Source organism: Prionailurus bengalensis, chromosome E2 (assembly GCF_016509475.1).
Source record: "Prionailurus bengalensis isolate Pbe53 chromosome E2, Fcat_Pben_1.1_paternal_pri, whole genome shotgun sequence".
NCBI classification, from domain to species: domain Eukaryota; kingdom Metazoa; phylum Chordata; class Mammalia; order Carnivora; family Felidae; genus Prionailurus; species Prionailurus bengalensis.
This window is the reverse complement of record NC_057352.1, coordinates 10,545,167-10,567,374: the sequence shown is the minus strand read 5'-3', so window position 1 is coordinate 10,567,374 and position 22,208 is coordinate 10,545,167. Positions and strand designations below refer to the sequence as shown.

Below are 22,208 nucleotides of genomic sequence, written 5' to 3'. Positions count from 1 at the left end.
TGGAAATAGCTGGTGTCTAACAGTAGATGATTTCTTGTAAATCGGGAATGTAATAAAGTATTTAAAGAAAAGTGAAGACACAGAGGTCATTGGTTTCATAAGCTGGGAGGGGCAGAGGGAGAAAGAGGAGTCTGCTCACCCTGCCACCTTAAGGAATAAGGATGGAGCTGAGATTATTGGTAACATTCTGTAACCCACCGTGAAAAGCGAGCCAACCTTTTAGGAAAGTCCTTTGATTTTCCAAGGGGGGGGGCGGGGGGGTGTAAGGAAAAGGAGGACAGAAGGAGGGGGTGAAGCTGCTTTATTCAAAGGATGACCTTGGAAGGAGGCATTGGGTGTCAGCCTCTGTCTGCGAATCTCACAGCTTTTTTTTTTTTTTTTTAGCAGGGAATGCCACCTCCTGTTCAGTCTTTGATAATCCTGAGTCCCTGCCCAGGCTCCAGGCCAGCCCTGGGCAGCATCCCAGGGTCTTCGAGGTTTCTCTGCCTTTCTCCAAGCACTGAGTTTTCCTTTTGCTTCTTTCCAGCTTAGACTGACCTCACTCTCCCAACTTCCTTTCAGACCACAACCTGGATTTGGCAGAGAAAGACTTCACAGTGAATACCGTGGCTGGTGCCATGAAGAGCTTTTTCTCAGAGCTGCCAGACCCCCTGGTCCCGTACAACATGCAGATTGATCTGGTGGAGGCACACAGTGAGTACTGGTAACCCAGCCCGGCTCGTGGGCCCAGGCAGCACTCCAGGCCGACGGTGTTTGTTGAACTAAGGGAGAGGAGCTGAGCGTCAGTAGAATGAGTTCTGTGCTCAGGGAACAGACACTCTGGCTCTTAGAGCTGAGGTCGGAAGGATATAAGGACAGGGAACTAACTAAGGATGATGCCGTAGGGGCTTGTAGATCAGCCCCCACCCCCACCCCCACCTTTGTAGACCAGAGATGCTTTTCTAAGCATTCTAGCAAAATCGTCGCAGGTTCCCCCAAAACTCCACGACTTACTAGCCTGGTTTTGTAGCAGACTTGGGTCAAATCTGCTCCTATGCTTGTTCAAAGTGTAAGCGTGGTCGACACAATGTTCCCTGACCCTTAGTTTCCCTACAACCCTGTCCCCGCTCCTATTTATGAAATATTAGGAGAGACCTCGAGGCAGGGCGGTAAGAGACCTGTTAAAGGGGGCAGGTATTTCTTTTCCCCTCTGCTTGCCCATCCCTCTTACAAGGAAGTTAGCATGTAGTCTGGGGCCAGCCCACCTCTGGGGGGAAAGGGATGGTTCCAGTTGCCCTGACCAGATGATCAATGGCCGGGGGGGTGGCAGGGCAGCACCTCTGGTTTTTTGTTTGTTGTTGTTGTTTTTAATTTTTTTAATGTTTATTTATATTTGAGAGAGAGAGTGAGAGCGAGCAAGCGGGGGAGGGGCAAAGGGAGGGAGACAGAATCCAAAGCAGGCTCCAGGCCCTGAGCACAGAGCCCTACACAGGGCTCCAACTCACAAGCCATGAGATCATGACTTGAATCGATGCCGGATGCTTAACCGACTGAGCCGCCGGGTGCCCCAGCACCTCTGGTTTTAATGGTGACCTTTGTGTGCCATCCTGCCCGCCCTGCCAGCTGTTTCCACCTGACCTGCTTCTCTCAGGAGGCATCTGTCCACCCGATTGGGAGCCTTCCCTCTGGGCAGCCTTTCCCGGACTTTGTGTAGTACTGCAGCTTCCCACCTTGTGGCACTTTTTACCTTTTTTAGTCAGAGGCATCCTTCCTGCTGTGCGGCTCTGGTGGGCCGGGACCCCCAGAAGGAGCCATCACCGCGCAGCTGCAGAAGGGAGTGTCTTGGCCGGTGACCATGGAGGTGGGGAAGAGGAAAAGGAGCCATGTTCCTTGGACCACACAGGACTTTAGTCTCATCTCATCAGTGCCCAACTCAGAAGAGGGAGTTTCAAGCAAGCATGGTTTACTCACAAGGCAGGTGGTGTAGGCAGAAATTTGGGGGCAGTCGCAAATCAGGGTTTTAAGTCTTAGGTCACAGATTCTTAGTGGCCTCAGGAAATGGACGTGCCGACAAAAGTCCACCCCTGAAATGTGAGGGTGCCCAGGTCAGAACCTGGCTGCTGCCAGAACTGTGGGGCCCCTGGGGTCACCTTTCCATGGTCTACGTACTCCGCGGTGCTAACTTTCACAACCTGGGTGCCACCTTTGCCTTGCTTTATCCTCATGGTCTCGGTGGATTGAAATCTCTCACAGCTCCTGATCTTATCCAAGCCCATCACGGATGGGGCAGGAGCGCATGGTTCTGGGGCTGTCGTAGGGTTGCCGGGCCTTCTTTCCCACCTGCTTTCTCTGGATAGGAGTCCGGGTTTCTCCAAGATGAGTTGGGCGGGGACAGGTGCCAGCTTCTGCTCTGATCCTGCTGTCCAAAGACTCCTCCAGCAGGCTCCAGGCTGGCCCAGATGTGAACCACATAGGAAATCTCTATGTGGAGCCAGCTTTCTCTCCACCTAAGCTTGTCTCTTGGCGGAAGTTCGGGAGAAAAGGTGTGGGCTGGTACTCCCCTCCTGGAGCCAGTGGATTCCTGTCAGCATTTGTCTTGACTTGGCGCCATCTAGAGGCTTGTAGAGTCCTGGCACCCGACAGAATCCCATTGTCTCTGCAGGAACTGCTAACATAGCATCTTTTTGTTTTTGGAGGGGTGGGGGGCGGGCAGGAGAGGGAGGTGTTATTGATAGAGAATCAGCTGCCCTTCCTACAGCAGCTTCCCTAGTCTCCACTGCTGAGAAAGGGAGCCCCTTGCTGCAGCAGCCTGGAAAAGGGTGGAGATTTCTGCTTCCTCTTCCCATTGTGTGTTTCCTGTGCCCGAGCTAGTCAGCTGGGGTTCCGTTGTCTTGAACCTGGGGGCAGGAGGGTGGAGAGGATCTCGCTGACATGGCACCTTTCAAGGCCACAGCAGTTGAGTGAAGGTGGGCTGTGTATGTCCTGGGTGGCTTTAACTGAGCCAGGGGCACCAAGTAGGCAGTACCAGTGTTAGTGTTAAGGGACATTATGAAGCGAAGATTCTCAAGCCCAAAGTAGCTATTCCCAGCCTGGCTGGGTTTCCATGGCAACGTCAACTTGACCAGCTCTTCCCACTTAATACTAAGAGCTGTTGTGTCTGTGTGTTCAGGGCTTGAGAATGGTTTCAGATTCCATCACAACAAATATCAAGGTCACTATCAAATTGTTTTGTTAGCTCCAGAATTTCACAATATTGAACATTGCTGAAAATGTGTGCACAAATAGAGATTTTTGTGATTATTTACCATTTATCTTCCTACCACACTCAAGGTGATGTGTGGGTGACTCAGAAATGAGTGGCAGTAGCATCCGTCACACACTGCTGGGGAGTGGCACGCTGGGGCTTGACCTTCCATGCAGAGACGTCGTCCCTGCCCTGCCAGGGTGCATACGTTAGTTACCTGCCAGACAGAATGAAGCCAGCTGAGCTGGAAGGGTAGAAAATGCAGGGTGGAGGGCTTCGTGGAAGAGATGGCACCTGAGCTGTGGCTTCAGGGAGGACCAGGATTTCAGGAGGCGGAGAAAAGGGCTTTGGGTTCCCTGTTCATCTCACACGCACACCTCATCCTGGCCTTCGCCAAATATTATCATTCGTTCTTGCCCCACGTCTTCCCCTCCTCCTCTTATGACACCGCCAGCCTCGCCACCACCTATTTAGAGTCCCTCCGGTCCAGCCAGTCCTGTCCTAGGTCCTTCGTGCCAGAGGGACGTAAAGCTAGCCCTGTCTTGGTCCAGAAGTTCTGAGCCTAAGGACCTTTGGTTCCGGGGCCTCATTAGCCCCGTAACTACTTGTAAAGCTCCATATGTGCAGTTTAGTGTACAGAGAAGACCAGCAGCTTCCATCAGATTGTCAAAGGGATGTGGGACCCAAGTGGTTCAGGGCGCTGGCTCCCGTCTTACCATTCCCACTGGGAGACAGGGTGCCTTACAGCTAGAGGTGGTAAACATCCTGGGATCGTGCCTCCTCTTGTCTGTCGAGATAGCTGCTTAAGGTCACAGGGGTGTTCCTCACTCACATCCTGGCACGTACCAGGCCCTGTGTGGGACAGGGACAGAGGAGTGTGTAGTCCCTGCCTCGGTCTGGTGGGGTAGGAGGCATGGAATAAGTTACTGCAGGGTCACGCCTCCCGGAGAGAGATACCCAGAATCTTCCATTCCAAGCCCAGCGGAGTGAAATCTTGGCCTTGGACTCGTTTTGTACCTGAGGGAGAGGTAGAGGGTGCATGCTGTACGTGCTTGCGTGCTTCACTGAGAGGGTGCTGTGACCTTGAGCCACTTTTTTCCTCTTCTGGTGGTGCAGGTGTGCAAGATGGTCGAAGGCCATCAGATTTTCCTCCAGGCACTGTGTGGGGCGGCAGCAGGTCCAAGCCTAGAGCCTGTCTGATGGCCTGGGATGACGTGGGCAGCAGGGCGGCACGGCCAAGGCAGGGGCTGTGTGTGGGATCGAGATCCCTGACAGCAATTTGTGTGACCTTGGGCCCGTATTCTTACTTCTCTGAGCCTTAGTTTCTCTGTATACTGTGAGGGGTGTGGCGAGCTAACCTCTAGGCTGTGGCCTCTGGCTGTCCCCTTCTCTTCCTCCCGAGTTCTTAGGGTATGTGTTAGTTCTAAATTGGTTCTAAATTGCCTGGTCTGTGTAAAGATTTTGCCTTGGTTCAGCTGGCCTGAAAATGCCTCTTCTGAACCCGTCTTGCCATCTCCGTCAGCTGAGACCTCATTTCACAAGTATGACATGTTAGCTTGGGGGGGGGGGGGGGGGTCCTTGCCCTGTAGAGGGCCCCTCACCACCCGAGTCGTCCTTCAAAGAGGATCTGAAGCCGGAGAGCGCTGCGGCCTGGCAGAAGGCAGGGGACCCGGAGCAGACGTGGGGGACCGGGAGACGGAGCCTGTGCCCGGCCGCCCTCCCCCCACCGGTCTTACGTCCTTGGCGCTGCCTCTTGGCGTCGCCCCAGCCAGCGTGTAGGGTGAGCCTAGTGCGGTGAGGGCTGCACAGACAGCAGCTCCGAAGCTGCCCCGCTAGCACTCTGGCCTGTGCAGAGGAAGAAATCACTGGCGTCCCGAGCACCGGGAAGAAGATTCGCTTGCTTGAGGGGGGAGGTGAGCGAGATGAAGTCAGAAGGTGGTCAGCAAGATGGGCCGTGTTTTTCGTGAGACAGACAACAGAGGGCCGGACCCTGCACCGAGAGGCTTCCTGTTGTCTCCTTGACTTCCTTGCTCCTCCTGCCAAACCCTGTGCTCCCCAGCTCTCGTGAGCACCTGCACGCTGAAGCTGGCTAGAGAAAGGGAGGGGAAGCATGAGTAGGGGGGACCGTCTAGGTCTTCGTTGGGCACCTTGCTGCCGCACCACGTGGCATTCCTGAGAAAGGGGCGTGAGTTACTATCGAGGCAGCCTGGTACCCCCACCTCTGCCTCCTCCTCCTCCTCCTCCTCCCCCTCCTCTCCCTCCTCCCAAGGAAGACCAAGGGAGGCAGCATCCCTGTGGCACCATGGATGGGAAGGAGAAGACCGGCACCTGTCACTCCAGCCCCGCTTCCTGCCTCTAGTCAGGATGGCAGAGACCCGCTTTTGGGTGAAGGCGCCCTAGGGGTCAAGTGCCTGATGAAAACACACAGCTGCGTTTGTGCCGCACCAGCGCCCAGGAGACACCTGGGCCGGGCTTGCATCTGTAAGGGGGCGCGATCACTTTTTTATGAAGTGAGATTCTGAGCCCTGCCCGTGCTTCTCGGGTGTCAGGACGATCGCGCGTCCTCCCTAGAGCAGCGTCCTATTTTTAAGTAAACTTTTTACTGAAGTTTCACAGTAAAAAGTATTTGAAATTCAAGGCCGGAGACAAAGCGTGCTCTCAAGGTGGAACCCTTAAAATAAATCTTAGGCGCAGAGCAGTGAAGGTGATAATGACCCCACCCAGTTCGCTCCCTTGGCTTTTCAGTCATTTTCTAACAGACAGACACTATCAAAACACTGTTGTTATCAAGTCCCAATCTTGAGTCCTAAAACTCCCCAGTTTCATGACCGTGAGCCTACCGGCAAAAGCTCTGGGTCGCTCCGGCCCTGCCTGTCTCTGTGGCCTCCCTTCCCGCTGCTTCCTGACATTCGGACCACCTCCAGATGCTTACTGTGTGTGCTGTTCCTTTCACAGTATGGCACCACCATCCCCAGCTTCTTTTACAGACAAGGGCCTGACACTCACATGTGTCACTCACCCAAGATCCCACAGCTGGCGGGTGTCAGGGACAGAATTTGTACCCAAGACCGTGTGGGTTGGGTTTGGCTCTGTCCCACCGCATGGCCCTGGCCCCCTGTCCCTTGCCGCCGCCGCCCCCCCCCCCCCCCCCCCCACCGTTCATGCACCACCTGTCCTTCCTCGCCCAGCTCGAGCCAGGCTCCTCCTGCGCTTCCCCAAACCGTGACCCTCTAGGGGCAATGCCTACCGCAGAGGTTCTTAACTTGGAGGCCACAGGCTTCCTAAGGAATGTGATGGGTTTGGGCGAGTCCGTGAACTCCAGAGGTCATAGACGGGGTTGTACACGGCCTATCTGGGGAGAGGTTCTGGAACGCACATCCAGCCCAAAGGAGTCTGTGCCCCCAAACCAGTCGGGAACCATCGTATTTTTTTAGCGATCCCCCCATTCATCCACCCCCATAACCGTAAGTGTGGGATTGCTGTTATCTCTTCCTGGGCCCTACTCTAGTTTTTCTGAGTGCTAGAGATCACCTTCAGTTCTAAGAAGTAGCCACAGGGGGCTCTTTCCATGCTCGGAGAAATCTGTCTAGGCTGGCTCTCCTAGCCAAGATAAGCCGGGCGTATTCAGGGAAGGGAACTGGGATCCCAGGGAAGACGATATCCACAGCCAGTCAGTGATGTTTGAGTCCCAGCTCTGTAACCTCTCTGGGTATGAGATTCCTTATCCCTCAATAGGGCGACAAGCCCCTTCCTCGTAGGACAGCAAAGACTTGCTGAACCAGGCCTGGTGTGGATAAGCCCTTACTCGAGTTAGCTTGTTTTCACACTCCCACTACATTAGGATTCCATGATGGGCGAAGTGTGGGTGGTGGTGGGGGAAGGGGGTGCATAGGCCCTTTGATGAACTGCATGAGAATTCCCCCACTGTTTCCATCGGCTCCTCCAGTAGGGGGATGTGTAGAGGGTCCTTGTGTCTCTAGGGAAAGGACAGAGCCCTGGTCTTGTGACAGACTCCCTCCCTAGACAGTCTGTGGGCATGGGTGGGTGGCAGTGCTCACCCGTCTCCTCAGGAAGCATGCGGGCTTTCTGCACCGGGATTCCTGTCTCCGGGGGCAACCGGATGAGCGAAGAATGGTGTTCTGTATGGGGAGTCTGTGTGGATCGTTGAGTCTCGGGTGGTGGGGGGGCCAGGAAGCCCCGGGCGCACAGTGCTCCCCTTCAGCAGGGGCCTGGGACCCCGAGGTGGGCCCGGTTGCTGGGTCGGTGCCACCGCCAGGTGTGCCCGCTGTGGGCGCAGACTTATGGGGGGAAGAGTGGGGCTGACCTGGTGTAAGAGCCCTGGGCCACCCCTAGGCGGCCCCCGGCCCACCAGTCTCACCACCCGCCCGGGACTGCCATCTCTCGAGCCCGTAACACCCACCAGCTGTGGCCATGGAAGTCTTTGGTTTTCTCTTCCCTCAGAAATCAATGACCGGGAGCAGAAGTTGCACGCCCTTAAGGAAGTACTCAAGAAATTTCCAAAGGAAAACCACGAAGTCTTCAAATACGTCATCTCTCACCTGAACAAGTATGTGGCCGGGCTTGCCCTCGGGTCTTTCCTCCACCTGAAATCGCTAGTCAGGGGCCGGGCCGGTGAGCAGCAGCGTGACGCAGAGCAAGGCCCTGTCCTCAGCCTGGCAGTGATAGGGCTGCCGTCTCCCTCCTCAGTAGGCCACGTCTGGCTCACCAGGGGCATCCTGGGGTCTCGACTCCTCCTCCCATGTCCGTCCTGCTTCTGTCTGAGAGGCCCGTGTGGCCTCGGGCATGCCCAGGGTCCTCCGCGGTGTGTGACAGAACACTGCCAAGGTACGTGTGCTGTGAAGAAGCTCGAACCCGTCGAGTACGTGCAGGAGTGTGGGCAGGAAGCCTGTAACTGTTTCCCGGATTTATGTACAGACAGAGTAGGTTGGTTTTCCAGGCAAACCTGTTCTTCTCTCGCCAGAGTAGTGTTTGATGGGGTTCCTGCTCCCTCTCGGTGCAGCCAGAGCAGTGGCACACACTTTGAGGCCCGGGCGATTGTCCCTGAGGCAAGACCTCAGAGTCACTCCTCGGGGGCTGGCCCTGTGGCGACACCGAGGCAGAGGACCACCCCTAGAGGGTCTCCGACCTCGACTTCCAGGCCAGGCCCGGGAGAGCTGTGCTCGGGCCTTTTCTCTGTTCAGGCTGTAGACGGGCAGGCGGGCAGAGCAGCCTGGGCTGTCAGTGACCACGAGCGCACATGGGACAGGGCAGGGTCCCTGCTGGCAGAGAGCCTCATCTGGGGCCCCCTGCCCTGTGGAGCCCTGACCGTGAGTTTGGTGTCGCCCACAGAGTCAGCCACAACAACAAGGTGAATCTCATGACCAGTGAGAACCTCTCCATCTGCTTCTGGCCCACCTTGATGAGACCCGACTTCAGCACCATGGACGCCCTCACGGCCACGCGGACCTACCAGACAATCATCGAGCTCTTCATCCAGCAGTGCCCCTTCTTCTTCCACAATCGGCCCATCAGTGAGCCTCCCGGTGCCACGCCCAGCTCCCCCTCCGCCGTGGCTTCCACCGTCCCCTTCCTCACCTCCACACCGGTCACAAGTCAGCCGTCACCCCCCCAGTCGCCTCCACCCACGCCCCAGTCTCCCATGCAGGCCCTGCTCCCCTCCCAGCTGCAAGCCGAACACACGCTGTGAGCCACCGAGGCCTGGGGCCAAAGGTGACCTTCTCTCTTCCGCGGGGTGGCATGTGGCCTTGAACAAAACCAGGTCCACTGGGGTAGGAGTGGGGACAGTGTCCCCTCTCCCCTGTTACCTTCTCAAGACCTCAGCGGTAGCACCAGCCCCAGTCCACACCTTGTGCTGGGCCATCAGGCTCCCCGAGCCCGGCGCTGCAGACCCCGGAGCTGGCCGTAGGCAGCAGCCAGAGGGCGCCCTGCTCTCTGACTTGGACCTTCTTGAGGACCGAACTGGCCAGGCAGTGGCCCCCGTGACCCTCTACACGCTCACTGCTCCCCAGACCACTTACCCCGCCTGCCCGTGCACAGCAGCCTCAGGGCATCGTTCACCGCTTGGACAGAGCCCCGGCCTCTGCCAGTGGAAGCAGGTTCCGAGATTTGGGCTGCCCCGGGGCGGGGTCATCGGTCCCTGCAGAAAACAATTCCCGTCCGTTTTGTCCACCTCTTTCCACCTTCCGCGTCTGCACTTCCACCCCCGTCAGGGTGGCACCTGTCCGGTGGCCTCGGGAATGCGCGGGCCGCGGCTCTGTCAACCCAAGGTACCGTGCTGAGGGTGTAGCCCCTGCAGGTCAGAACCGGGGGGAGGGCGGCTGTGTGCCCGGACCAAGAGCGTGGGACTCCCCTCCACTTGCGCACGCCCCCTCCCTCTTCACAGGATCTGGCCTACGTTCCCTTTAAAACAAGGGAACGCTGGAAGAAAAACGGAAAACCCCTCCGATAACTCACAAAAGAGAAAGGAAGAAAATCCAGACCTCAAGACTGAGCTCTCCTCCCACCTCTCGGAGAGGCAAACGGGGGGCGGGTGGCCCTTGCCTTGGTAAAAGCGAAACAGGGATGCCCAGGGGTGGCTGCCAGGAAAGCTGTTGGGGTCCCACTGATACCCTGTCAGCAGATCCCCTTTTCCCAAGAAGACAGTTTAAGCCCTTGGTGGGAGAGCTTGGGAGACCAGCCTGGATCCTGGTCTGCTTTGAAACACACTACAGTGCTGTGGAAACACTATTCTGTGCGGGGTGTGTGTGTGTGTGTGTGTGTGTGTCCCTGTTAGGGTGCAGCTGAGGGCGCTGGGGGCACCTGGGGCTTGGTTTAGTCCTCCTCATCCCGGGCCACCGAACACCACCAACCCAGTGCTTAGGGCACTTCACGGGAAGTGGGTGACATACGGGGAAGTGTGGTCCGGGTTCCTGCACAGGGACTGAGGGCCTGGGGGAGCAGAAGTCACAGAAGCAGTCGGAGTCGTGAGGAGGGTGCCGGGCCTGCCCGTCACTACAAGCCCCGTGGCTTTCCCCGGCCCTTCCTGGGAAATGGCCTTCTCCTCAGCCTCCATGCCCTTCCCGCCTTCCCACCTTCCCACTGGGAACCCTTCGAGTGCCCACCCGTCTCTCCAGTGCAGCCGCCGTGCTAAGGCTGCTACAGATACTGGCTGCCCTCCACTCCTCGTGGCTGGGCCGTGGCCTCTGCAGCGGGGGAGCCTGGCACAAAGGTGCCCCGGGCCCAGGTCGTGGGGTTCGGGGCCCTGCGTGCCACACAGCCTCCGGGCCTCTTTGCACTTTAAGAAGCAACGCCTGTGGTGGGTTCCCCGATGCCCTGGGTCCCCTCAGCCAGTGGCCTGACAAAAAGCTGCCTCGGTCTGGCCCCAAAAACTTCCTGTTGGCCGTGGAGGGGGGGGGGGGGGGCCTGCGCTCGCCAACTGCTCCCTCTGGATAAGCTGGATACCTTACTGTTCAGAGTTCTCGTACGGCAACATAAGGTGCTTGGAAAATACTACCCCGCAAGTTTACCGCCTCTTTTTAACACTAGTCAAAAAGAAACCCAAGGTACACGGATGTTTTACATAAATGCTGGGTGAGGGCTCTCTTTCCTGGCCGATCTGCACCTGAGGCTTTAGGCCCGGGTTGGCTTGTGGGTGATTGTGGTGGCAGACCCGTGGCTCTGGCTCTCCAGCTCCCTCCGCTCTAAGTCCCGGGCAGGCGAGGAAATGACTCCACAGAATTAATCTCAGCCTTTTTCTAGATAGTGCCCACCTGTCCACGCCCCCCCCCCCCCCCCCGCCCCAAGGCAGCCCTTCAAGGTATTGGGTGTGCGTGGCCTGGGACCACCTTCCCTCCTGTGGACGGGGACAAAAGTAGCCTGATCCCCACCCACTGCCTGTTTCCTCGGCTGCCCACTTTGTGCTGGTGCACCAAGCCAGGTGCCCCACGCCACCACCTGCCACCTCGGCTGTGCACGGGGGCTCCACAAGCCCCCAAGTTCCCCTCATTCTTGAGACTAACGGATGTGTAGATGGTGACTTTTGTGGGGGGCGGGAGCAGGGGGCGCGCTGGGAGGAGGAATACTTGCTTTGTGCTCTTGCCCTCCCCCTCCCCCTCCCCAGAGTAGCAGGAGCCGGCCTTCCCCAGGGCAGCCTCTGGGCCGACGGTGCCCCCTGGCAGCCAGCTCAGGGAGCCCCTTCGTATGCCTGCCCTGTGCCCTGCCGGGGCTTTAAAGGGTGTGGGGGGCGGACCTGGTGGCCCGTGCCCCACAAGAGCCACAGTGCACAGGAAGTGCCAGGGACCGAGCTTCCAGTTTTCTGCTGCTCCAGACTCCAGACTCGGACTAGGGGGTGTTAGTCTTGTCGCTCTGGGTTGGCGTTGCCACTAGTGGTAGTTCTGGGCCCTGGGCTTCCCCCTCGGTCGGGAGTGAGCGTCCATACCAAATGGGCACTTGGGTAAGACCCAGAAGGGCAAGTCTGGGCCCATGTCAGGCCGTGCTGCTTTAGATGGGTCGCTCCCCACCCCTCCGGTGCATGCGGCACGGTCAGTTCTGAAGCGTTTTCACAAACGATTCTCGTGCGAGGTGCGCCACGGCTCTGGAACCGAGGGCAGGACAGGCATTAATGAGCCTTGGCCGAAATGGGTGAACAGGTCAGCAGAGGTATGGGACTTGCTTCCCGCCCAACAGCTAAATAGCAGTTTGCCTGGGAGCGCTCTGCCTGGCCCGCGTCTGACATCCACAAGAATGTGGTGGTGATATTCAGTGGAAATGAACAGCCCTTGGTTGTGAGCAGGCGGCTCCTTCTAGAAGGCTCTGACAACTGAGGAAGGGGTCGCGGCGTGGCTTGTGAATTCGCCCTGAGTTCTTGGCTGTGTTGTGTTGGGGATCACACGCGGCACATTTATTCCTGCTCTCTGTTGAGTCGTTCTTCCCGTCACTTGACGTGCTGGAGTGCTGAGAGATACTCAGTACGGTTTCCTGTGTCTACACCTACCGCCACCCTGCTCTTCCTGCTGCCGGGTGTGATCCTTCCCGCCGAGCGTGTTGGTCTTTGCCAGGTGGGCAGAGGGGGCCGTCCTGGGAGCAGCGCGCCTCCGCCCCCGGCCCCTGGTCTCGGGAGGGAGGCCTGGAGGGCGTTCCAGCCTCGGCCCCGAAACTTGAAAACCACACTGGGTAGAAGCCCTCTCCCTCTGTGCCCCCTCCCGCTCCTGCGAGGACAGCCACACTGCCTTGGGGTTCCCGAGAAAGGAGTGGACGCTGGCTCGCTGCCGCCCGCCGAGGGCTCTGCCCACCGTTGCTTCTCCAAGAGAAGGAAGCCCAGGGACCTGGGCGGCTTTCTGGGGGCCGGGCTCCACATTCCTGTGCGGTCGGCACGGTGCGCCCTGGGGGCCGGGACAGCGGGCCCTGCCGACTCGGCGGACGGTGGACGAGGAGCCGCCCTCCTGTTGCTTGGCAGGTTCAAGCCACTCGTTTGCGCTTAGGTGAAAGGACCGACCGAGTCGAGTCCGGGACCGCTGGCCCCGGAGAGGGGGCGGCATGGGGGGAGGGCCGCCGGCCCCGAGTCGGGAGCCGGGAGCCGGGAGCCACGTCCGCCCGCCACCCTGGGCCGGCGCCCGCGGCAGTGATGTTCCACTTTCATGTAGTCAAGACAGGGCGTAAGTTATTGTTTGCATAAAAAAGAATCCTGTTCCCTGTGTACATTAAAAAAAAAAAAAAAAGGCAATGTCTCTGAATTGTATGGGAATAAAACTTGTTTGAAAATTTGGAATAGTGCTGCTGCCAGCTTATTTTTCTGGTACTTGTATTTTCACATGTTAAATGATCTTTATATATGTTGAATTAACAAATATTTTGAGTTTCCTGAGGGAAAAAAAGCATATTAATGGTATTGAAATGTGTTAGTAGTCTGGCCGTGTGCCCAAATTTCTGTTTTGCAGCAAAAGTGGAGAACTGTATGTAAAGAAAGTATAACAATTATTTCTTTGTATTTTAGGGGCTTTAACCAGGACATCATCCTCTAGTTGGTGTTAGGAATGTTTGCTTAATTTCCAGACCCCCTTTTTTTTTAAAAAAACACGTTGTGGGTTTTTGAGGCTCCAACCCGATTAGTGCATGGTCAGCCATCAATCAAGGCTGAAGCATCTCTGACTGAGGTGGTTTTGTTTGGTTTTGTTTTTTAAAATCATGTATTTGCTACAAAGTAATGTATTCGTCTCAATGGGAATGGTGTAAAAACTGAAAAGGCCTTATGTGATATGTATCATAGTTAATAAATCAATCTTGTAAAAAACCAAACCTGAGAGACATGAAGGCGGCCCCTCCTGCCGGGCCCAGAGCACCTTCCCCCGCTCCCCTGCAGGGCACAAGGGTCCCAGAGCACCTCCCCCTCTCCCCCCACCCCCCGCAGGGCACAAGGGTCCCTGAGCACCCCCCCACACTCAGGGGACAAGGGTCCCTGAGCACCCCCTCTCCCCCCCCCATAGGGGACAAGGGTCCCAGAGCACCTCCCCCATTCCCCCTGCAGGGCACAAGGATCCCTGAGCACCCCTCTCTCCCCCCCCCCCACAGGGCACAAGGGTCCCAGATTACCTTCCCCCACTCCCCTGCAGGGCACAAGGGTCCCTGAACACCCCCTCCCCCCCCCCCCCCCCCCCGCAGGGGACAAGGGTCCCTGAGCACCTCCCCCACACACAGGGCACAAGGGTCCCTGAGCACCTCCCCCCCGCCCCACAGGGCACAAGGGTCCCAGAGCACCCCCAGGAGAAGACCTTCTTGCTGGGGGTGCTGCTGGGAGTTGACTTCCTGGGCAGCCGTGGAGTGTTAGCCTCTGTTAACCGCCCACGTTCTGGACAGTGCTCCTCCCACAGGAGCCTCAGTCACCCAGATCTGGCTACTCTGCCCCCTCCCCTTCTAGGCTCCGTAGGTCCACTCGCAGCCATGACCTTCCTGTCCCTACTGCCTCCGTTCCAGCACAGGCCCAAAGTCCAGCTCACCTGGCCTGACGACAACCCCAAGCCCTAAGTGGCCTCCCTGCCCTCAGTTTTGCCCCTTCTAATCCTTCATTCCCCAAAGTTAATCCAGAAGGAGACCTATGGCAGGAGTGGAAAACAGTCCCCATACGAGCCCCCTCCCCTTCCTGTGCCTGCGGTAGATGTGGCTTGTTGACCACGGCACCCACGGAGCTCGAGCCCAGCAGGCCTTGAGAGGCAGCCGCTGGCGATCAACAGAGCTGGCACTGGAGAGGCCACCTGCTCGCACGGGCTTCTGGCCGGGCTGTCACTCAGATGCTGTGACATCCATGCTGGAGCCCCTCGCCCTGGATTCAGCCTGCCTCTCCCACACTCCTCCCAGCAGCTCCCGGGCATCAGTCAAAATCACGCACGTCCCCGCATGTTGTGGCTGCTTCCCGCACCCAGGTCTTTGTGCTGTCCCCTTTGCCTGGAACCCCTGTCCACGTGCCCCCACACCTCACCTATATCCTCACCTGACCCCTCAAAGCTAGTCGCGGTCTAGAAATGCTTCCCTGACCCTTTCACACAGTGACTCTCCCAACGGCTATTATTTGCCTGCTCTGGGGACTTCTGTAACTCCCCGTAAATGCCTGAGCATTTGTCCTCGTTTAAAACAAAATTCTCTACAGTATACAGTTGGTACTCAATGGTGCGCTGGCATAAACCTGCCCATAGCTCTCCACGTTCAGGTTGTGTGTACCTATATACTTGCACCTCTCAGCTGCCACCCACCCGACTAGAGGGCTTTGGGGAGCAGGGCCTGTGACTCCCCCCCCCCCCACATGTCCTCGCGAGCTGCCATGAACACGGTGATCCCTTTGGAGATGGCAGTGGTCTCAACCTCGCCCTTGACTTGATTCTCCATCTATAAGCCGACCTCTCCCATGTGACTCTCCAGCTCTGCTCCCAGCACCGCACTCACCCACCTGCCCGTGACACGGTACTTGGTGACTCCACTGTGACACACCCACAGCCAAACCCCTGACCCTTTCTCCTAAGCTGTCCATCTCCTACAAGCCAGATACCCTGGAGGCCTCTGCGTGTCCTTCTCCCTTTCCCATCGACCCGGACCACCTCCACGGTCCGTTGTACCTTCCGCATAGCTGTCCGGTCTGGCCACTTTCCTCCACGTCCCCTGCCACCATCCTGTTTCAATCTCACCTAGGTGTCTGTCCCGGCCCCTTCCCTGGCCTTCCAACGTCCCATCCCACCCCCTCCCTTCCACCTCCTCAGGCAGCCAGAGGGAGCTTTCCAAAACAGATCTGGCCCTGCTACTCCTCCCTCAACCCCTTCCAGGGCTCCCCAGATCCCTTAGAGGAGAGCCCCAGCATTTCAGCCTGCCCACCTCTGGGGGGAACCTTCCCTTCCCCCTGCGTTCCAGCCTTCAGACTCCCAGGGGACCCGCCCCCTCCGGCCGGCCGTCTGCAGGGCTGCTCCCTCCCGGAACACTGTCCTCCCCTCCTGGCCACCCCTCCTCGCTAACACCCTCCTCCTCAACCACCGACTTGCTCAGCAAAGCCCTCTGCGACCCCAGACCAGGATGGACCCATTTGCTTTCAAGGAAAGACAAGCTCTCGTCTTTAAGAGCATTCTTCTCAGTTTGTTACTCATTCAAATTGTTATTTGCCACTTAACACACTCTTCCTGAGCACCCACTCTGTCTGCACCAGGCCCCCGAGACACAACTGGGAACGGGCATCTAGTGAAACCCACAGTAAACAGGCAAAGAAATGAATGTGTGCCATAATGTCAACCAAGCACAGATAAGGAACTAAGGATGTGGATTTGGGGCCGCAGGGATGCTTTTGAGGGTGGTCAGGAAGACCTCTTGGAGGAGGTGACGTTGCAGCAGAGCAAGTGAGTGAGGCACTCGCCTCGGGTACAAAAGGGATACAAAGACTCCGGGATCAAGATAAAAAAAAAAAAATGTACCCAGGCGGTGTCTTTTTTTTTTTTTTTAAGTGCAAAAAAAAAAAAATCGGTGTTCACAATTTTAGATAAAACCGGATCGATAAAGGTGTTGAACCATACCGAATGAAGCCTGAGGCCAGCGGAGAAATCCTAAGACGGCCTGGGGTCGGCAGGGAAATGGTGGTGGGTAGACAGGAGCGGGGACGGCCAAGTGGAGAGAGAAGGCAGGACCGGACGACTCCAGGGCTGACACTGATTACCCTCCGTGCCACCCCCACCCCCACGACCCTGCGACACCCAGCAGCCGGAGTCTGTTCCCCAAAAAGCACATCCTAGGCGCTCCCGAGCGCCCGCCGGCGAGTGCGGCGATACTCCCCGCGGCCACCAGGGGTCAGCAGAGCGCCGCCTGCCCAGCCCCGGCCGAGCAGGACCGCGTGGGAAGCCGGGTTGGTGGCGATCTAAGGAAAGAGAGTCGAGGATTACGGGGACCGGTGGGGACCGGCGCGGGGGCGGGTTCTGAGAAATGGGGCTGGCAGCTGCCCAAGAGCAGACTGAGAAGCACGGGGACGAGCTACTGCTCCTGGTGTTTCTTCCACCCACCCATTTCTACCTTCAGTCGCAGCCAGGCCACACGGGGCTACAAGCTCGTCCCCAGGGCGCTGCCGCGTGGTGAGGCTGGGTTGGATTTGCAGGAGTTCGGGGGAAGGAGAAGAAAGTGGGGACTGGAGAGATCGCTCCATCCCGCCCTCCTCCCCCCCCCCCCCCCCCCCCCCCCCCCCCCGCCATGGGATTACAGAGCACACAGTGGATGTAAATGTTAGCAAGGCGAAGAATCCTAACAAAAGCTAATGGTCTGGGGACACTTACAAGGTATCAGGCCTTGTTTGAGTCTTTTTTTGTTTTGTTTTGTTTTACTCTATCAACTCAGTTTTCACACAAACTCCAGGACGTTGTCATTATGCCCATTTTCCAGATGAGGAAACCGAGGCACAAAAGGGCCAAGTGATTTGTCTGACGTCTCAAGCGAGTGAGAGGGAGCCAAGGTTTGAAGAAGCCCGGCCATCAGACTTCCAAATGACCAGGCTGGCTGTCGGCACAGGGCCCAACGCGGGGCTTGATCCCACGGAACTGTGAGATCGTGACCTGAGCAGAAACCAAGAGTCAGACGCTTCACTGACTGAGCCGCCCCGGCGTCCCTCCTCCTCTGTCTCTTACGAGGACACTGGTCACTGAGGTTAGGGCCCACCCAGACGATCCAGGATGATCTCCCCTCGAGATCCTTAATTTAATTACATCTGCAAAGACCCTTTTGCCAATAAGGTCAAATAAGATCACTTTTGTAAAGTTTCCAGGGTTAGGACGTGGACATATCTTTCTGGGGGGAGGGGGGCCACGACTCAACCCCCCTTCAACTCTTCTCCATATTATTATTATTATTGCTGGTGCTGGTATAATTCTTACTACCTTGAAGGGCAGTTCTGTTCGGGGCTGGAACCAAGTGAGAGACCCCGATGTGGAAAAGTCCGCAGAACACAGAAGGCAGTGACAGTGAGGGGTGGGCGCCTAATAATTGCAGAAGGCATCTTATCGTGGCCCCACCCCCCCTGCTGCCTCCCCAGTGAGTGCGCAGGCTCTTGTCCCCTCTTGGGGCGGGGGGGGGAATCTGCAGCGTCCTGGAGAGAAAAGCCCTCCCTCTCTGGAAGGAGTGCCCTTGGACCGGAGGAGGCATCCCCACTGGCCGGTGGCCTTGCCTAGTGTCCCTCAGGGGCAGAGGACGAGCCCAGCGCGCTGCTGACTGTCCCTCTGTGCGCCCTGCTGTGACAAGCCTCCGGCTCCGTTCCATCGAGGTTCGTTTTCTTTCTGCACCTGTGGGCAGGTGGCAGGTGGCAGGTGGCAGGGTAACCCTCGCCATCCTCTTTGAGATTAGAGTTCCTCCCTGACACCTTGGGTGGCCTGAAGGAGACAACATGGGGCCGGGAGATGGGAGCCACAGCGGGGTGAGGCAGAAAGCATCCGGGAGGACAGTCAAGTATCAAGCTGGGTGATATTTAGATGTGGGGCCATTTATGGAGTTGGTGGGGGGGGGTGTTTTCTCTCACCCCCAACTTCTTCTTACTAATAATTGTCAGTACTTGACCAGCCGACGTGACATCGTGTATGCGCGTGCGCCCGCACCCTCTAGTCTGTCCTCTAGCGCTTAGCTCCATCTGACACAGGATTTTCTTGTTTTGTCTGTTGTCCGACGGGCGCTCAGGTGACAGGAACCTCTGCCTGTCCCTTCCCTGCTGGATCCCTAGAGCATCTGGTATACCGTCGGTACTCAATAAATGTTTCTGGCTAGACGGATCAAAAACAAAAGCGTGACAACTCTGGGGCCAAACTGCGCTGTCCAGATGTCATCCATGGATGACCCCTCGTCATCCATTTAATGGGCTTTATAATATATATTTTTTAATATTTATTCATTTTTGAGAGAGAGCGGGGGGAGGGGGGAGACACAGAGTCCCAAACAGGCTCCAGAATCTGAGCTGTCAGCACAGGGCCCAACTCGGGGCTCGAACCCACGAACGGTGAGATCATGACCTGAGCCGAAGTCGGACGCTTAACCGACTGAGCCAGCCAGGCGCCCCTAAAATATTTTCACTCTTAGAACTGAACACGACATCATCCTCTCGAGGAGAACGTTCCTGGGGTGCTGCACCCCACTAGCACCCCAGGGCCAGGGCAGACATCTCCCTGATGACCTAGGTCTCCCAATCCTTGGCCTTGGACAAGGCCTGGCTCTAAGGCCCCTCTGGGTACATGTTGGCGCACTGAGGACCCAACGCAGAAGGGAGGCAGATCAGACAGGAAGTAGGACTTCCTGAGAAGTGAAAGGGGGGGGGGGTGTCTCCAGAACAAGACGGCCCCGGGGGGTGGAGGGGGGTTTCATCCGCTGCTGGGACGTTGCCCCCTCGCGAGCTCGGACCCAGCACCTGCTCCTCTGACCGCCCCTGCCCCCCATCTCATTCAGGGCGGCCCTGCCTCCCGGCCTCTCCAGCCCACACCCCTGCGTCCGCGTGGCTCCTCCCCCCTCGCACCGGGTCTCCGGCAGGGCCCCGCTGTCGCCTCCTGTCTGGACTTTTCCAGTCTCTTCCTCAGCTGCCCCCCCCCCCCCCCGGCTTCTGCTCTCGCTCATGACATTTCTTTTCGCACTCAGCAGCCAAGATGTCTTTAGAAATGAGGAATTCGACCAGGCCCCGCCCCTGCCCCACACCCCCCCCATCACTTCTCATCTCCGTGGAGCCAACACCAAACCCCTCCCCCAAAGCCCCTGCCCGTTGACTCCCCCCCACCCCGCCCCTTGTGCCTGCCTCCCCCCAGTCCCGCAGGGACCTTCTCTGTCTGGGTCACCGATGTCTCCCAGCCCTTAGCACATACTAGGTACTCCCCCATTTTTTAGGATCGAGCAGTTTTGTTCATGTTTGTTCATATGTTCTCATTAAATGCATACGTGGTCCAAAAAAGTAATTAAAATAATCCCGAAGGCTGTACGAGGCAGAATAAATCTCCCCTTGCCGACCAGGTTGCCTGAAAAAAAGAACCCATTTCCTGAAATCTCACTAAATCTGGAGACGATCCACTTTTTTTTTTTTTTTTTTTTAGAAGTCCGTCCACACCCAAAGAAAGATGGCTTGTTACCTCTTTGCTTATTTATGTATTTATGAGACAGAGGGGGCGCAAGTGTGCCAGGGGCAGAGAGAGAGAGAGAGCGAGAGAGCGAGAAAGAAGCAGGACTCGCCCAAAGCAGAGCCGGGCTCAGGCTCGCCTCACCTGGGGCGCGAACTCACAAACCGTGAGACCATGACCCGAGCGGGAAATCAAGAGTCAGTCGCTTCGCCAACTGAGCCGGCCCGGCGCCCCCCGCTTGACCCTGTTGAAATGGTTTTCAGCTCGCTGGCATTGTGGGACCAGCGCTTCCTATGTCTTATCGTAAATTACATCCTACAAACAAAAGATCCCACGAAACACCTCTGCCTGGTTGTTTGTAGGGATAATAACTAAGCGGTTATCGGGGGCCCACCCCCTGGTCCCCCGACCCTCCCCGGCCAACCACATCCTCTCCCTCTGGAGTCGTTTGGAGACTCAACGACCTCATCGCGTCTATCCTTCTCTCTCTCTTTCCCTAAGTTTGTGTGTGTATTTCTTTCTTTATTTTATTTTTTTTTTAATGTTTATTTTTGAGAGAGAGAGAGAGAGAGTCAGAGCACAAGCCGGGGAGGAGCAGAGAGAGAGGGGGGGAGCCACAGATACCAAAGCAGGCTCCAGGCTCCGAGCTGTCAGCACAGAGCCCGACGCCGGGCTCGAACTCACAAGCCGAGAGATCATGACCTGAGCAGAGGTCCGCCGCTTAACCGGCTGAGCCACCCAGGTGCCCCAGAATGAGAATGCTTTTTAAGTTTGTTTATTTATTTTGAGCGGCGGGGAGGGGCAGAGAGAAAGGAAAGCGAATCCCAAGCCCACCCTGCGCTGTCCATGCAGAGTCTGATGCAGGGCTTGAACTCACGAACCACCACACAAGATAGGACCGGAGCCAAAGTCAAGAGTCGGGCGCTCAACCAGCTGAGCCACCCAGGCACCCTGGAAGAATAAGGATGTTTAAGTAGAAGTCACTGGAACACACACACACACCCCACTCTCAGTGCGGACCAAAATCCTTGTTCCTCTCCTTGATTTCCCCCCGGTGACAGGGAGCTCACTATCTACCAAGGGGACATGTTATTTTCCCCCATTTCTCCCTTCCCCCTCAGGCCCCAGGTGCTAACTGCTCCCTGCTCTGCCGGCCCTGGGTGCCGCACCAGCCCTCCTGGAGGTCCCCAAACTTTGGTCAAGAGCCCTTGGTGAAAAGCTCAGTTCCCAGCTGGAGGTCCCCCGCCGGCTACACACCCCAGCCCAGACCCTCTCGTGTTTCTTCGCACCCCTGGCTTCGGAGCTGCAGAAGAATGCGGGTAACCACAGGGCAGCCCACCCATTTCACAGACGGGAAACTGAGACCCCTAGTGGTGTGCATATGAGTCTCCCGGCGACTCTGAGTAGTGTGGAGGTAAAAGATTTGGGGTACCTCCTTAGGAAAGACCAAAGAGCTTTATTTTTGCTTTAGCAGCCACACCAGACCGTAAAACTGAGAATCTTTTTTTTTTTTTTAAAGGCAACATTCATTTTTAAACAGCAGTAAGAAATCTATTACAGGTTAACATTAATAACGGTTTTAAAATTTATGTTCCCATACAAAACATGTTAGCGAGAAGACTGTCATTATCTCACACTTTTGCAGAGTTCTGTAAAGTCCGGCATTACGGAAGACAGCCGGACCCTCAAGGCCGCTCCTGCGTGGAGCCTATTGCGATATCACATGCCATTGCAGCTTCTGGAAAACTCCACCGGGCACCAGTGCCAGAACGAAGCGAAAAAGGCAGAAAAACATCTCGGTGTGCAAATCTGACCTAGAGAAGGTCTCAGGAACCAGTCGCCAGGTCACGCTTTGAGAACGTCCGGATGAACTTCTGTAACGCTTTCCGCCACGCTATGAGGTGTGTACTAGATGGAAATGTACCTTGTTTTACAAAGAAAAAAACGGGGGCCCAGAGAGGTGAAGCTCCTTGCCCAGCGTCACACAGCAGTAAGTGGCAGACCTGGGGTTTGAACCTGAGCAATCAGGCCCTTAACCTTGACAAGATCTGTGTGTACGTAATCATAGATCAATTGCATAGCATGAGTGCTCCTCTCAGGGCCTGTCATGGCACTTCCCCGGGCCACACAGCCAGGAAGTGGTGACAGTAGCGATCGGGAGATAGGAGCCACTGATCTGGGCTCGAATCCCTACCCTGACGCCCTATCAAGTCTCGCCGGGGATAAACAGGAAAATATTATTGGCTGAGAGACCAACATAATCAGGCTGTGTGGTCTCTCTCTGCCTCAGTTTCCCGAGCTGTAAAATGGGTTTAGCAATAGAGCCCGCTCAGAACTTTCCTATGGAGAAAAGAATTAGCAGAATGTAAGTGATCCCTGGCTGTTAATTGGTGATT

General features: G+C 56.7%; 1 protein-coding gene across 1 annotated transcript in view; it reads left to right on the top strand.

The window, feature by feature from the left end:
* Positions 1–13,516, top strand: part of ARHGAP35 (Rho GTPase activating protein 35) — a 125,924-nt gene extending 112,408 nt beyond the window's left edge. Inside the window, exons 5-7 of the mRNA XM_043600446.1 lie at positions 562–693; positions 7,685–7,790; positions 8,573–13,516. Of these exons, the coding sequence (XP_043456381.1) occupies positions 562–693; positions 7,685–7,790; positions 8,573–8,930 (596 nt within the window). The 3' untranslated portion in view covers positions 8,931–13,516. The remainder of the gene's footprint in view (positions 1–561; positions 694–7,684; positions 7,791–8,572) is intronic.
* Positions 13,517–22,208: the final 8,692 nt, after the last annotated feature.